This window comes from Camponotus floridanus, unplaced genomic scaffold, assembly GCF_003227725.1.
Source record: "Camponotus floridanus strain SB8 unplaced genomic scaffold, Cflo_v7.5 scaffold100, whole genome shotgun sequence".
Taxonomy (NCBI): domain Eukaryota; kingdom Metazoa; phylum Arthropoda; class Insecta; order Hymenoptera; family Formicidae; genus Camponotus; species Camponotus floridanus.
Window position 1 is genome coordinate 640,903 of NW_020229216.1, and position 16,671 is coordinate 657,573.

Consider the following 16,671-nt stretch of genomic DNA (forward strand, 5'->3'; position numbering starts at 1 on the left):
AGAGCCACGTTATATTGAAAGTAGCAAAAGATTAAATGCGACTTCTGCGAGTGAACGTCTACCCCTTTAATTTCCGCAAAATAAAAGGCCGCATTCGTTTACAGTAGCAATCGCAACTCGCATCGGTGCGCGCGTTCCGGTACTCGCTGATAACCTCGCCTTTAAACCGAAAACGGAAAGCTCGACGTAAACCCGTAGCACAACGGAAGATGAGAAAGAAGCCAGAAAGGGGATCCGGGCTACCCTGTGTTTACACGGCGCGGCGCGCCGCCCCGTGAGCATTAGCTCTATCTTTGTACCGCCCAATCTCACGTTCCTGAAATGCAAATTCTACCGAAACGAGCGGATGGCGAAATGAAGGGATGCGGCGCGGCGACGACGGTCTAACTGTCGGTTCCCGCGACTTGTCCCGGACGCGTTGCATTCGTCGCGTTGGAAAGGAGAACAGAAGGCACCCTAATAATCGCGGTATCGCGAGATGGTTGATCGTACAATATCGATTGGAGGAAAAATGCCTATATATTTATACATTCATATTTCATGAAAAAATATAAATATCATATATTAATATATACATTAAATAAAAGGAAGGAAATTAATTTAGATAAGTCGTATTCATATTTCATATTTCATGGAAATAAATGATTATTGAAAATGCCGCGGTGTAAATTATATCATAAGACGTGGTGACTAGATTACTTTGCAACTATTATGTCATCTTATATGCACCATATTGCATCATGTGTCGACTTTCCATTTAATCCAATTTCCATACAATAATTTATAAGTTAGCTTGTTAAATTATATATGGCCGTAGAATCTTGCTTTTTATTATAATGGGTTGTTATATAAAATTACTATATATAATATTAAAGATTTTGATTAATTGTATATAGTTTATTATGAACAAAAATTTGCTATTATTAATGATGCTTCTCTTTCAAGAAATGAGATGACATAATTTTCAGCAAACTTATGTAAGATGTGAGAGATTTAATGGCATAAAAGTATATATTGTTTTCAAGCATATAGTAGCAATCAGAAGAAATAGAAAAAATCGAAATAATTAAAAGTACAAACATTTCTCGATAAATGGAATTTTTTTATTTTAAAATGATATTAATTTCAATCATTATTATTCTTTCTATTTACTTTTGATTATTTTTCTAATAAAAGAATTATGAAAATAGATTTCCAATAATGCATAAAGATTTAACCTAGCATCTTGATATTTAAAATTGTATAAAATCAATTTTTGTTTAATTTATATTCGTATCTATAAAAGCTTCAGAGAAACAAAGATCGTACGATAATTTCATTAAATATTGCAAGCACTGAGACCAGAGAGAGCACCAATTTCGTTGTCCGGGGAGTAAGCCACACCCTAATAGGAAGGCGAATTCAGGATACGCCAACCATCGGGCACACAAAGTGCGACACAGGAATGAATGCTGTCACGAAAGAAGGGCAGCGATGGTACTTGAACTAATGACAGGACTGCCTAATTAGGAAGAAGTATTCGTGAGGAGTCGAGCCATGAATTGTGCAATTTACGAATGGACGGAAATAAAAAGCAATGCAAAAAACTGCATAAAATAATTACATTTCGTTATAAATAATCTCACTATCGCTCTATACAAGTTCTCGCGTCTTTATATGCTTGATTTGCAATTGTTATGATATATCTATATCTGTATCGCTAAATTTTTATATCTTTAATATCATTTCATATAATTCGAATATTTTACACTGTAATAAAATTATATATTATATATTACATATCCTAAAAAATATATATTTTATAGAATATGTAATATATACAAGATTTTATTACAGTGTAAAATATTCGAATTATATGAAATGATATTAAAGATGGAAAAATTTAGCGTAATTGAACTAATGACAGGAGGCCCCCCTGAGAGCGTTTTTTGAAGTTTTTCTTATGTACCCCTTTCTCGTATTTCGCAGTATTCGCGTGCTTACGGTAAGAAGAGTGTTAATTCGCGAAATGAGGTCCTCGGTCCTTGAGCTCGGGATATTCGATCGGCCACGTTTTTCGGATCAAAGTCGAACGCACACACGCGCTAAGCCGTCCGTCCTTCTCCGAGGCTGGCCGTATATAATTACGATCATCAAGCCCTCTATCCCCGCGGTGAGAAAAACGGACGTTTGAAAAACCAAATGACAACCTCTGGTGACGTAATGACAATGAGGTGCCCGCCTCTGCCTGGCACCGGAAGTGCCCGCTACACCGAGAACCGAACGGCCACGCCGGTGTCATATACGCCAGCGTCTTCCTCGTGTAATGAATAAATGACTAAATTGCCGCGGAACCAGGCTAATTATCGATTTGCCTTCGATGAATGACAAAAAAAGCTCCGCAAAATGGTCGAACGAACAATTCACATGGTCGCCAAAATCGATCTCCGCGTGAAATTTCTGAAACAAATATTAATATCCGAAGAAAACGGATATTTAAATTATTCAATAAATAAAAGAATAAATGAAGATGTGTACTTTCCTGAAAAAAATTATAATATATTTAAAATTAATTTAAGTTAAAATTAAAATTGAATTAAATTAAAAATTAATTCTTTCAACTACAACCTTTTTTAATTTTCAAAATATATCTTGATGATTATTGAATTTAAATTTACAGAAAAGGTGTTAAATAAAATTTTTTTAAATATACAATCCAATTAATATTATTTGAAAAATAAGATTTAGTTAAAGATAAAAATTTTCTTTCTTGCTTTAGAAATTAGAAACAGTTTTTGTTGAAATGAATATCGAAGCTCGTTCAAATCATTAGCAATTTAAATCACATTATTGTTACTCTTCCATAACGAATTAGCCATTTGGTAATAGCTGGCATGATTATTAGCGAAAACTGTACAACAACGCTATCCTGTCTTTCTCGTCATCTGTGAGAAGGACGCAACATAAATTACGCATAATGATACCGTCTTGGGAATTTGCAATCTAAACTCGGGACTTCTAGACTTCTTGTACACTAAATATTTGAATTTCCGGAGCACATTCTCACGATCTTTAATACATTCTTTTTTTACTCGAGCTACTCACATCTTGTACATATTCTCTCGCTGACTTTTCTAATATAAAATATATATATACATCTCTCTTATATATAATATACATTTAATATTCTTTCATAATTGTTTTTCCAGAATTCCAGAATTATGTATAAAATTATGGATAAAGTTTGCATTCATATTATTTAAAACAAGTTAAAAAAATATATAAACAGATACTTTATAAAAATAATGACTTAGATGTTTCATTAAAACATAAAAAAATATTAAACAAATTTTAAATAGGCTGTTATTGGAATGAAGATGATTTGATTAGCTCCTATTAACGTATAACTCATCATCAAAATTCCAAGTTACCGCTCGGATTAATTCGAATTCTATTCCGTGCAATGTCACTAAAATTAGCAAATACTCGATAGGCGGGAGGGTCAACATATTCGAGTTCGTGGAGCCAACGATCGTTCCTATTTTTTTTTTTTATTCCGGCGTGTGAGTTTTCGAGAAAAAAAAGAGCATATATCCGAGAGAGGACCCGGACCCGCGTCAACGATCCGAGAAGATGCGCGCCTCGACAAATCGGCACAATGGGATTGGATGCCGCGCGCGCCAAACAAATCGCGGCTAATAAGAGGTTGATGTATGGTGCCGCGAACTGGAGGGGGCCAATACATAAAAATAAGATAAATTTTACACTTGGTTGGTGATGAATGGCGGGATGAATTATTGAATAGTTAAACACACAGCGCCTTACCGGGTCCGGCCAGGTCCCGAGTCCGGGCCCGGAGCCGGATAAGATACCGTCGTTTACCGGCCGGATCCAGGGCCGCCTCTCGCGAAACCAAGTCTCGAATTCCGGTAGATCGAAGTGCTCGATCCGTCGTATCCATACGATTCTTGGTCGCGTATCTTAACAAATCAATTACGTCAAACAATTGATTATAATGTGATTTAATTTTTTTTTTCATGTCATATGGATCTTGCGACGCGTGTCGTGTATCCGTCGAATAAATATGTATACAGAGATCATTTTAATACGTCAGTAATATTTCGTAAGATTACGAACTCGTTTCAAGTAAATACATGAATTATGTGCGAGATAGCGAGGAGTAAAATAAAGATTGCATTGTACAAAATAAAGGCATTTGGCGAATATGACGAACGATAAGTAACAAGTAGGTAAGATGATGAATTATGCGATGATACTATCGTTACTTTTGCTTTCTGAGGCGGACGATTCTACGGTTTTAATGGCTGGGAAAGCGCGTAATCGCCTTCATCGCGAAACGCCTTACCAATGTTACATTTGAAAAGGTAATGGCGCGACGGGGAGAGAGGAGTACTCTCTCGAGAAATATCAACAAGAGCAAAAGGCGATACATATATCCCGCGACTATTTATATTTAAATTCTTCCCCGGCAGATTGCCGCGCCGGATAACGAAATTTAAATTCCGCTCGAGAAAGTGTAACGAAATTCGTATAACTTCTTGAGGGAAGTCGAGATTGAAGTTACACGTGCTGCTGGCGCAACGCACAATGAGTAACAACAATACGTGATAACGACGTTCCATATTCAGTCTCTTAACTATGCCATCGTACAACACAAACGCTCCAACTAGAACGGCTTTATGCGATTTTCCTAGTCCATTGTATATTACATGAAAAAAAATAGATACAAAAATTTTTAATTACAAATTAGCTTAAAAATGTTTTTACTCTTATTTGTATTGTTGAATCTTCTTCCCCTTCAATATTTAATTGTAAATAACGTGTTACTTATTATGTAAAAATTTATAGTTAATTGACATCTAATTTCACTTGACAGCAAGGGTTAATATCGATTCTCGTAAAGGTAGAATTACATCTTCGAGAGAAGACACACATAGTAGTGTACACTGATCTGTATGACTGTATAATTTTTTATCGGACGCTGAAATTAGTTACTCGAGATTATAAAGTTCGAAAGCCACGACGTTCGACGTCTCCCTTTCTTCTGTCGCTCTCTTTTCATCTATTTTTTCATCTCTCCCTGCCCCTTTTTATCCCTCTTGTTCCTTCGGAGTTTGCCTCGAAGGCAAGGATTCCCTCTCCTTCTTTCTCTCCAAGACGTTTCGGCGCTTATTAGACTCCTCGTCGGGCGCCTCCGTTCCTGCGGCATAAATTCACCTGCGCGGTTCACTTCGTTATGGCTCTATTCACGGTAACCGCGAGGACGGATATTCCTTGCTGTGCAACCCATTCAGCAATCTTGAAACACCGAAAGGCTCGCCGATCACGAGCGAAGAACGCGCACCATCGATTGTTTAATATTTACCGAGGAAAGAAAAATTGAGTAAAAAATGCCAATAATATCAATATTATTTTGATTTAACTAATTAAAATATTAAACGATTATTGAGGTATTGATACATTATTTTAATATCGATACGATATGAGATATGATTCTGATGATTGAAATATGACTTTATTTTTGTTGGAATTTCTAGATAATTCATGCGGGTCCGGCATTTCGAGAGCGATGCCACTGATACGTAATGCAGCAGCGATCACACACATGACAGGGAGCATCGTTATAATTGGATGCAAGGTGTTAATCTGTTGGGTGTGGCTGGTCACGAGAGTTATGCCAGCCACCAATAATCCTCTTGTCGTGAACGGGCTATACATATTACACACGCATCACAGGCTTGACTAACATAAGAGGGCTCTATTAAAGCGCGCACGCGTGCTACGATAAAGACAGTGGATGAGCAATAGTTTCTTTTAATGCGAAATTATATGTATGTGGAAAACCGATTCAGTCTGTTTTTGCTGACGAGTGAAATTTAACAGAAACGTGGGTACTCGAGATACATTTTCTCCCGATAATATTATGTTAATCACGTATATTTATATTTATAATCACAAATGTGTACTTTGAAAAATATGTGACTATAAAGTATAAATTATTTTACACAAATTATACAGAGAGTGTAAAAACGCAAATTTTAAAATTTAATATAGTCATTATTTATCAACATTCAATGCGAATGGAACGAGAAGAAAGCACAACTTGTAATTTATTCGCATCTTCGTGAATAAAATCGTCGTCTCTTCGAAATTTTTACTCTGGCGATTCATTGATCGTCGCAGTTAAATATCTTAGTGCCATTAATCGTTGATGGTAAAATCGATTTGCAGACCTGTTTAGCCGATAGCGTATAAAAATCTGCAACGTCTCGCGAGCACCGGTGATAGATACTTAATGGACAACGAACATTTTTGCACGCCTCGGAGGCCTCGGTCTCAGCTTGAATGGAGCAAAGATCTCAGAAGCGGATTCATTACAAGGCTATAAACGCACGTTATAAGGCCATAAGGATGCGTGGCAATTACTTAAAAACTAATCAGCCGAAACCCGACAACGACAGCTGTCCGTCAAAAAATCATCGACCTCAACTCGAATGATCCTGCTGCACTCTTGCACAAGTTACGATTCATTGAAAAGCTTTGCTTATTTTTTTTTCTTTGTTATAATTGAAAAATAACAAGTCTATGATAAGTCCTTCGATTTGCAGACTATAAAAAATATTTTATAGAAAAGCATTTTTACAAAGTCAATTTATAGAGAAGACTAGTTTTATATTTTTTTGCTACTATTGATATATTCAAATCTAAAAATTAAAACCATTATCCAAATTTATATTTCTGATCATATTAAAGAAATTTTTTCATTGTACGTTTAAAATGTTTTAAAAAATTCCAAAATTTTTGAGTAAGTATTTTTTAATACATTTGCTATATAATATTTTGTAAAATACATAGAAAAGTACATAAAAAAAGTCACAATTAAAAAATCTTGTGAGATGTCTTGTCTCATGCACCCGCATTCGAGCTTTCACCTTTGCCAAGATCCGTTAGCCTAATTCGGCAAAAAACGCGTCCAATCTCGTGACCACCTTTATAGCAATGTCGCGCAAGAGGATCTCGAAGTCGTTAATGGGTCGAGATACTAGATCGCGAGAACGAGACGGCGGCGACGGCGGAGTGCGATTTGCGTGGTTAAAGGATCGTTTGGGAGATCGCGCGAGAGGAGGAAAGGCGGAGAGGAGGAGAGGAGAGGCGAACGAGAGCGTAGAGCTGACAGTCGAACGAACGGGTCAAGATCGGGAGAGAGAGACTGACTGAAGTATAATCAGCTTTCGACTGAGTCCGCGGCCGCGATGTAATAACAGTAATCCCTCCCTGCGCCGGTAATTTGGCCGTTCGCTCAAAAACTCCAAATTATAGAAGCTGCTGTCATTAGGCCGCGGCGAGCACAACGTATGCGCAGCATCGCGCTCCGTGAACCCGCCCGCTTCCCCGAACCCGACAGAATTTTGGGGAAACTCCCGACTGCGGGTTCACGTCCGATCGTTAGCGATAAAGCTCCCTTGACGTTGACAAACCCCGCGGCCTCGACATTCCACGAGGCTTCGAACTTTGACGGTTCCACGTTCGCCGCGGGTACTTCTTGTTAGAGTTAAATAGCTGTCAAGGAGACCTGTGTGATGCGATTTTGAAAATAAAGGATAATTGGCAGAAGAAGAGCGAAGAGCCAAAAGCGAGAAAAATAAAATTGTATGAAATTTTATAATGAGATTAATAATGATCAATAATTGTATATCAAAAATTATATACCAAATTAATAATCGATAACTTATGATAACAACTAAACAATATTCTATTCAAGTTAAAGATATAATAAATATATATAACTTATACTACTCAATTGGATATATTAAAAATATTTTTATAGAGAAATCAATATTAATCTCAAATTAATAAAACTATTTAGATAAATATATATATCTTGCAACGTAAACTGAAATAATATTAAAATTTTATACAATTAACGCGCTAAATATCCCCTTCACAATGTTATTAAATTATAAAAACTTCCCTAGCATACACAATAACACTTCGTCTTCGATAATTTATTCATTTTAGACAAAGCGATATATCGCCCGCGCGGAGAGCTGGTTCGGTCGAGGGCGGATTTTGCGGAATGACACCCTAGACACGCGCGCTTGTGTATCTCTTAAAGTGCATTCGCCTAGAACCGACGGTGCCCGAGGGAAGGACTTTTCGAGCGAGGGGATCTCAAGGAGCTAAAGCAAGAAGAAGAAACGCGAGGAACGAACCAGCCTGCGGGCATTTTCTGGATAGAGGCTACCCCCTCCCCCCTCATGCCCCCGTTTCGTCCATTCCCGTACTCTCCCCTCGTATCGTATCAAAGGCGACTCTCTCGGGGGGAAGGAGAATGAGAGGAAGATCACCGATCGTTGCCCGTATGCCTCGAACGACCGTTTAAAACTCCATTATGGTCGTTCCGTGATCCTTGGCGCGATCACGGGGTACGCTCTTCACCGTGGAAGGTATCTTACGTGAACTGGAAAAGGGTTCGACCGATTACTCAACGTGACACGTTGGTCCCGGAGCTACGAGGGAGGAAGAGGCTTCCTTCAATGTCGAGGTAACTGACGCCTGTCGAGCCTACGAGATGCCTGCGATCGCGATCGTCGCGATCGTATATATCCCCCTCGAATAAAAATGGACTCTTGATGCCCACAGCGGTTTTTAAAGGAACATACTAGTGGTCATTAAACTTTATAATGGTTACTAATGCTCCACATGTCGAATATATTAGAGTTGCAACAACGAGCGATCGTTTTCTACATCGTCAATGATTATAAAAACCGCCGCTGTTAAAATTGACGTATGATAAGCATGTGCTTACATGTAATTTATGATAAGCATGTGTTTAAAAATGCATCAAGTATAATATTTTTGCGAAACGAAATCGTTGAACTGTGTCGATTACACTAAAATAAAATTAATCATTGGTTCATTAATAATCTTAAACAATATTCGTTATATATTTTAAAGTAAATCGCATACGATGATCCGCAATATTTTTCTTAAAAATGTATATTTATTAAAAATCACTTGCCTAATTAAATTGCCTAAACATCCATAGCTTCTTTCTAAATTCGCGAAAGTTTATAAAGTAGTGATCGCAATTTTTTTCAACGTCCGTAAATCACATTTTTTCGTAGGTATAAGAAAGAATGCAAAGCCGAAGAGTTCCGCGAGAGAAACGACCTTCAAAAATTAATTCAATAGATAAATCATGCCTTCTGCCTCGCGATACTTTATGAAGACATTCAAATGGACCCGCAATACAGATGCGAATGTGAAGCGGTTGAAGTTAATGGGCTACCCCGTATACGTATCAGTGGCTAGCCTTCGCACATGTTTGCCTTGAATCCCGACGAGTCGTAAAGTTACTCTCTGCACTTGGAGGCGCAACGCGACGCCGTTTTCTGCATTGGCGATCCATCGCATTTCAGGGGGAGTTAACAAGGTTGCGGAAGACGCGACATTTCGAAGAGACTCAGGCAGATTCTAGTCTTCCGCTTCTGCGCAATCAGCCGAGGCCGCTCCGTCTCTGTCGGCTTATTGTTAGCGACCGACTACTCTGGGTGCATCTTCCTTTCGTGATGCATCGAATACGCGACTCAGCAACCCCCTTCGCGATTTGCACGCATGCACGCATTCACCCGCACACATATACGCGCACTCACGTGCCTACCGAGTCGCGTGCTTGCGAGCGAAAAGGAAGAAGCACCTGAAGCATACGAGATCGTCGCGAGAGGATTAAGAGCTTACCCGATTGCTGCAGATTGCCTTAATTTCTCAAGCAGCGCCCGAGTAAAACGCACAGCCGCGATGAAAAAATTCCTCGACTAACGCAATAAAATACGGTTGCAATATGCCTGTTGCTTTTTAACTCGAATCAACGACGCGAATCTTTTGGGAAGCTCGCGAAAGCCGAGAGCTTAAACATTATTAAATTATAAAAATATATATATTTTAGGAAAATCTCTTGTTTGCAAAAAATTATGTTACACGTGAAAGAAGAAAAATATAAAAATTATGCATTTTTAAATGCTTCAATATTCAATAAAAATAAACGTATGAATATTTTTAAACGTTCGCTGCAAGCTTAAGTGTTGTTGGTCTTATCATCTACAGATTTGCTAGCATTACTTTCTAAAGCGATCAAGCTACCGAAATTGCGGAACAACAGCGGAACTGGATTCCTATGTAAGTACTGTCAATCTTAATTCCATTAACGCACGCGAGCTTGATTAAAAGTAACGAAACTTTTAGGCCATCAATCTAATTCAAGCTCTCCAACTACTATCAGCATAATATAACATGAAAGATAAAAAAAAAATTAAAAAATTACAAATTTTGATATCTCTTTATTATATTTTTAACTGCACGTGCTCCATTATTCTAATATTAAAATTCTGACTTGTGAAATTTGATGCTTTTCCGATCGAAACATTTAAATTAAATTGCATATAAAATATTATACATGTATTATAAAAATACTGCAAAACAAGCAATTATCGATTCGCGTGATTTGTTGATCACGTGAATGCATGCATCTGTAGCTAAGAGTTTTTATTGGATTAAAAAGTTATTCGGATAATCGTGATGCATCTTGAAAAACTAAATTGGCGTGAGACAGGCGATACAAAGAGGAGCATCATATGTTTGGTTGATGCGAGAAAAATAACTCGATACACGTGGCTCTTCAAAGAACAAACAAACACGCGACCGTCTTATTTCGACTATCATTGTTAATAAATAATCGTATCTCTCGTTTGACAAATCACAAATGATCGTTCGCGGACTTCTGGCTTCTATCTAATTCGCTGCATATATCCATAGAAAACAACATTTTATAGCGACCCCTATGCCTGCAATTTTGCCGGTCATCAGTTGCAACATTATGAACCTAACGACGATCTTTTGTGATGCGCATCTATTACTGTGCGTCTCAAAACCTGCATCGCGATGTTGAATAATATTTCTTTTTGCAATAGAAATGTCACTTTAATGGCATATACAGTCTTTATATATTTTTATTTCAAAATATATATCTTAAAAGAATTAAGAAAAAATTTGAGAAAATTTAAGAGAATGAAATCTGTTTTTAAAAATAGATCTATTAATTTCTTTAAAATTTTAAGATAAAATATAACTTTTAATATATATCTAGAATTTAGCATACAAGATCAAACAAATGATGAGAATAGAATTAAAATTTTATTATATTTTTCTTAACATAAAATAAAAAAGAAACAAGTCTCAAAGCTAATTTATCATTTTTTAAACGATTGAAATAATTTGCAATAATAATGAGTCAGTCATGAAATAAAGAATAAATAAAGAAATATGCTTTAGGATAATGCATTAATGACTCATTATTATTGCAAATTATTTCAATCGTTTAGAAAATGATAAATTAGCTTTTTATACAATAGAAGAAATTGAGAATTCAATTATATAACTGAATAAAATTTGTAATAAGAGACCAAATATGTACAACTAATAAACGATATGAAGCTAAAAATAAATATGTGCGCATAAAAATACATTCACACAGCTCACTTAAGAATATCTAGCTAAATAAATCGAAAGTATGTCTTATAATCAACCATCAATATTGCGAGCACTTGACTTCATTCCCACTAATGCGGACTTCAGATACATGAATTATATATGCGCTTTCTAACTACGATACTACGAAACCTTTCAGAGCTAATTCTATAGACCGTTTTTTACGTCGTTTTGATAATTTCTCAAGCGAGTAAAGAACGTTCATCGATTAGATCACGAGAACGATGAGTTGCATCAAAGTTGTATTAAATTAAGATTTAAGATTTTTGTAAGATTTGTAAGATTTTTGTAAGGCTTTTATAATTTATATTAAAATCATATCTGTTTTTATAATAATTTATATTAATTAAGGATAAGACGTTACATTGCGTGAAATTGTTATATTTTTCAGAGAGATATATTATCTATTTCTAATTATATCATTTCGTTTTTACTTGCCTAACAGCTATTTTCAATTATAATGCGTTACGAATATAAATATCATTGTATGTTAAAAATAAAAACTTAATTAAACTTATGTTCCTGCAAAACGCAATGATCCAAAAATCCTATATCTGTTTTCTATATTTTATATTTGCAAGATAGATATTTTTCATTATCGAAAATTCTTCTTTGCATTGTAATATAAATTAAAGTTTAAATTATATCAATCTAATCTCAATATATAAAAAAACGAAAACAGCTTATATCGTTTCACGATTCGGGAATGAAGAGACCGAGAATCTTGCGCAAAATACCTTGTTCCAAGCCGCGAAAAATAACGTCGATCGACTGTCACATATTGATTTACCGACCTTTTTCCGTTCCGACGCCGTCTCTTGGTGGCGTAGACGGTCCCCAGCTGGCTCATGGCGACGGGGTTGTTGGGGCCCGACGCCGACGTCGGGGTCGGCACCGGCGCCGAGGTGGGCGTCATCGCGGGATCAACGACGTGGGGCTGAGGGTGAGTGGCGGTCAGGGTGAGCTGCGTTCCCGGGGGATAACATGCCGCCGTCACGTAATCCGTCGGCGCGTGGGACGCGGTCGGCGGTCCACAGATCCCGGCGATCCCCGGTGTACCACCGCCCCCGCCTCCACCGCCGCCACCGCCGCCGCCGCCTCCACCGCCACCGATACCGACGACAGCACTACCACTACTACCCCCGACCACCCCCAGCCCCGCCGAGGCGGCTCTGTCCAGCGCGTACACTGTGCAGACCGTGACGCCCCTTGCCTCTAGCGACGACGCTACGTCATCCTCTGTCACTGTCGGTGCCACTACCAACCAGCTGTTGGCGCGTCGGCGAGGCACTTGCTCCTGATGACACCGCCGTACGCCGATTACGACGCGGCAGCTGCGACAGCTGTCCGCGAGCTCGTCCTGCCGAGCGTCGTCGAGCGATTGCTACGCAAAGTCCTCTACGAAGGTCGCTTCGAATCGGAGAAGCGTCGTCGACGATAGCAACGTACCGTCGCAAAATCGCGGATATTACGCAAGGGACCCTGTCGCAAAATTCACGCCTTTTTTTCTAAATTTCATGAAACGTCATCTGGCGTCGTCGGAAGATCCTCGCGGTTGGTCCGACTCGGCGGTCGACTCGTCGATATGATTTCCGACATTAACGTGAGATTCGCGACACGCTGTACATCGAGCAAATCCATCTCTTCACGTCGTTATCATCCACGTGTTCACTGTCACTGAAGAATCGCGGCGCGCCATTGACGAGATCGTAAGTCATTCACTTCCCCGGTTTATCGGAGTCAACACGATGCACTATCGAGAACGTCACTACGTTCGAGAATCAGCAACACAGTCTCGGAACCTTGAGTGATAATGGCGATTATCGAGAGAGGGAAACTCGCTTCATCCTTAGCTGCCAATAATCCCGGATGCTTCACGCGTTATCCTCACTGCAGATCCAGGTAAATTTTTCACTCTCACTATCCCGACGACGCTAATCCTCTCGACGCCCGATACCACTCGAGATTAATGTCATTTGCGTCGTTGCGTGACCCGGTACCTCGATATATCTACCTGGGACACTTGAGACGTCCAGAGAATCGAGACGCTTATCACATCAAACTTTCCGATTCGGTCACGTCACGTGTGCGCGAAACTGATCCGCGCGTCCTTCCCTCCCTCCAACGGTCGGAGTCGATCCCACCCTTCCTGTCTATTTGTCACGAACGGGAGAGAGAAGGCCTCTTCCCCTACCCCGATCGCCCTCTTCACCCTCACGATCCGTCGGAGTCGACCGATACACGGATATCGTCCCAGATCTATCAATCTATTCGCGCTATCGCTCGACGACGAGGTTGGAGAACGTGAATCTAGCGGCGAACGCGGTGCGTTTGACAGGTGGACGACGGAACCCTCGTGCGTTGACAGATTCGAGCAGGTAGGTAGCGGATCGAGCGCGGACGATGCGGTGCTCGCCTCATAGAAGCGTGTCGTGTACTGGCGGGTCTGTCGGGCGTAGCATAAGTCAGGAGAGTGTGGCATAGATCGGAGAGAGAGTGGAGGCGAGCAGGCCAAGTGGTGGTGGGCCCGGTACAAAGGAGCCGACATAGGTCGACCGACCGTCGAGCTTTTACGCACAGTGACGCAAGATCACCTGTCTAATCCCCCACCCCCGCATGCCACGCCTACGAGAGAGACGAAGGGACCAATCGGGAGGCCAGCATGGCGCTACCAGCCTAACCATGCCGCGGAAACACAAAGCGAACGATACCATCGCGCGCGCCTCTCGAGATTCCACCTACTCTTCCTTCTTCCTCCGCGTCCGCGCGTCCTCCACCTTGCACCGAGTTCGCCAACTCCTGGACGCGAGCGCCTATCTGCTCTCTCGGAGACGCAATCGAGTTCACTGAGACGCAATCGCGTACCGGATATTGAAATAATTGATATATTGATCTTTATGCTGGGCTACAGAAGATGATACGCTTCGGTATATCTTCCAAGAATGGAAACAATATCGAGGCATTTTTCCGAAACAGGTAAATACTTTGGATAAAATAGAGAATGAATAAATGATAATTTATATGCAACTTATATGTGTATCGCATGAATCACTTTTTTTTCACGTATAATAGAGTATCTACTCTTGAATCATGTGTACTTTGAATTATGTGGATATCTCGTTTCTGATTTCGGATGTACGATGTGTAACGTATGATAATTTTACTTAATCTAAAGATATTCATTCTAACGTATGCGCATATTTTCCGTACAAGATAAAATCAAAATTATTATTTCTTTGTATAAAATAAAATTCAATAATTTCATGAAGAACGAAAAGCGACTGTAGATGAACTCACGATCTGCGCGAAAAACATGAATTAGTCGTTAACCATCAGAAATTCGTGAAGACGTGTATTGATGAGTTTATTATTAAAATCTAATTGAATCGAACATTGATTAAATTTGCAGACTAATGTACGTAAATACAAGAGACATAAATAAACGAAAGCAGTACATTTGACAGCAAAAAAATTGAAACAACTTTGAACAACAATAATAAATTTTAACAACAATAATAAAATGATTTAGATAATCTATCATAAAATAGTGATAATATTTTCAAGTGTCACACGTCTTTGGAGCCAAAAGATAGCCTTTTAATTCAAAGCGCATAGAATTCAAAAAATTACGTACAACGTACAAATATGGAATTAACATGATCTGCAATATATGTATGACTTTCTAAATATAATATTATATCCTTGTAAAATAGAAATAAATAAACGATACACATATATATCTGCACATATGACAGCATGCGACGTATACGTTATATAAAATTATATTACGTTGGTATGAAAATTCTTTGAGACCTCTCGCACGCAAAAATATACAAAATGCTTCGCGCAACTTAAATTTAAATTTTAATGGAATGAAACTAAATGTCAGTCGTTAATCTTATTAGCAATTTATCTTGATAATCTACATTCATATCATTGATTTGATGCATTAAATTAATTAAAATAATCACAAATATAAATTTAAATGTGTCATCTTGATTCTTCATATTCCGTATCAACTTTGTTTTGTTTTTATTTATAATTTTTCTACAGTAAAATCAATGATTAAATCATAAAATTTTTATTTTAACTTAATTGATGTATAAACGCGAATATATTTTACGAATAGAAATAGAAATAATTATAAATATAAACGGTTAATAAAAAATTATTGCTATAACAAAAATGTCAATTATAAAAGAAGTAATAACAAACTGAATTTTGTTATTATAGTACAATATAAGAATAAATTGACGATATTTGTTCAGTATTTTCTTTTTCTTTCATGTGAGAAAAAGAATTGTATTATTCTAAAAAATTATTCAACACAATTAAATTTTTTCTATGATTATTTACTATTATTATCCTATTTCAAAATAATCGTTTTTCTCTAAATTAATTTATTTGAACAAATTTACATAACTCATATTAACAGATAAAATAAATGTTCATAACATATTCCTATTATTACTGCACATTTGTTATTATTTCTTATATTTTGTTATAAATCAAACATTTATAAACTTATTTTCTTAAACTGAATCAATGAAAATGTTACTGATTAAAGCAGTGACTAGACTTTACGAAAGATGTGAATATATTTCACTGATTTTCAGTGAAAAAAAATATTCGCACTTTGTTTCCTCATATGTTTCACTGATAATTATGGCAATAAGATTTCAATGAAAAATCAGCCACTACCATTAAATAATTGAATCTTCTAACTGATTAGTGAAAGATTTCATTGTTTTCAATGCTCTGAATAATCGTTGCTATTATATTTTCGATTTAAAAGAATATATTTATATGATATCTTTCTTTCTTGTTTGTATTCGTAAAATATAAATTGCGAAATTCTGAAACACTGTTTCAAGTATACTAATGTGTTAAATTGGCACGTATGCATTTAATCTAAAATTCATTTTAATAAAGTTTTTTAAATCGCATCCGTAAGCACGCAATAATGCATTTCTTTTAAATATGACACGAGCGCGAATCAATCGCATGCGTTTTGTAATCCAATTGCTGGCCACAAAATACAACAAATTGGCGGTCGCGCACGATAAGTCGAACCGGAACAATAATGTTCCGCGATCGTTGCCGATTCCCTTTTGTCCTGACGCA

At 37.8% G+C, this 16,671-nt stretch overlaps 1 protein-coding gene across 4 annotated transcripts in view; it reads right to left on the minus strand.

The window, feature by feature from the left end:
• The window catches only part of LOC105249529 (aryl hydrocarbon receptor protein 1), a 193,625-nt gene that overhangs the window by 152,400 nt on the left and 24,554 nt on the right, over positions 1-16,671 (minus strand). The window contains exon 1 of one of the 4 annotated variants that reach the window (XR_889055.3): positions 12,342-12,461. The exons of 1 other annotated variant lie outside the window; for it this stretch is intronic. Coding sequence is in view for 2 of the 3 variants with exons in the window: in XM_011255066.3 (XP_011253368.1) it covers positions 12,342-12,463 (122 nt within the window). In the remaining variant the exon portion in view is untranslated. Of the gene's footprint in view, positions 1-12,341; positions 12,595-16,671 lie in introns of those variants that run through there. 2 more of the 4 variants (XM_011255066.3, XM_011255067.3) reach the window with 2 other exon arrangements.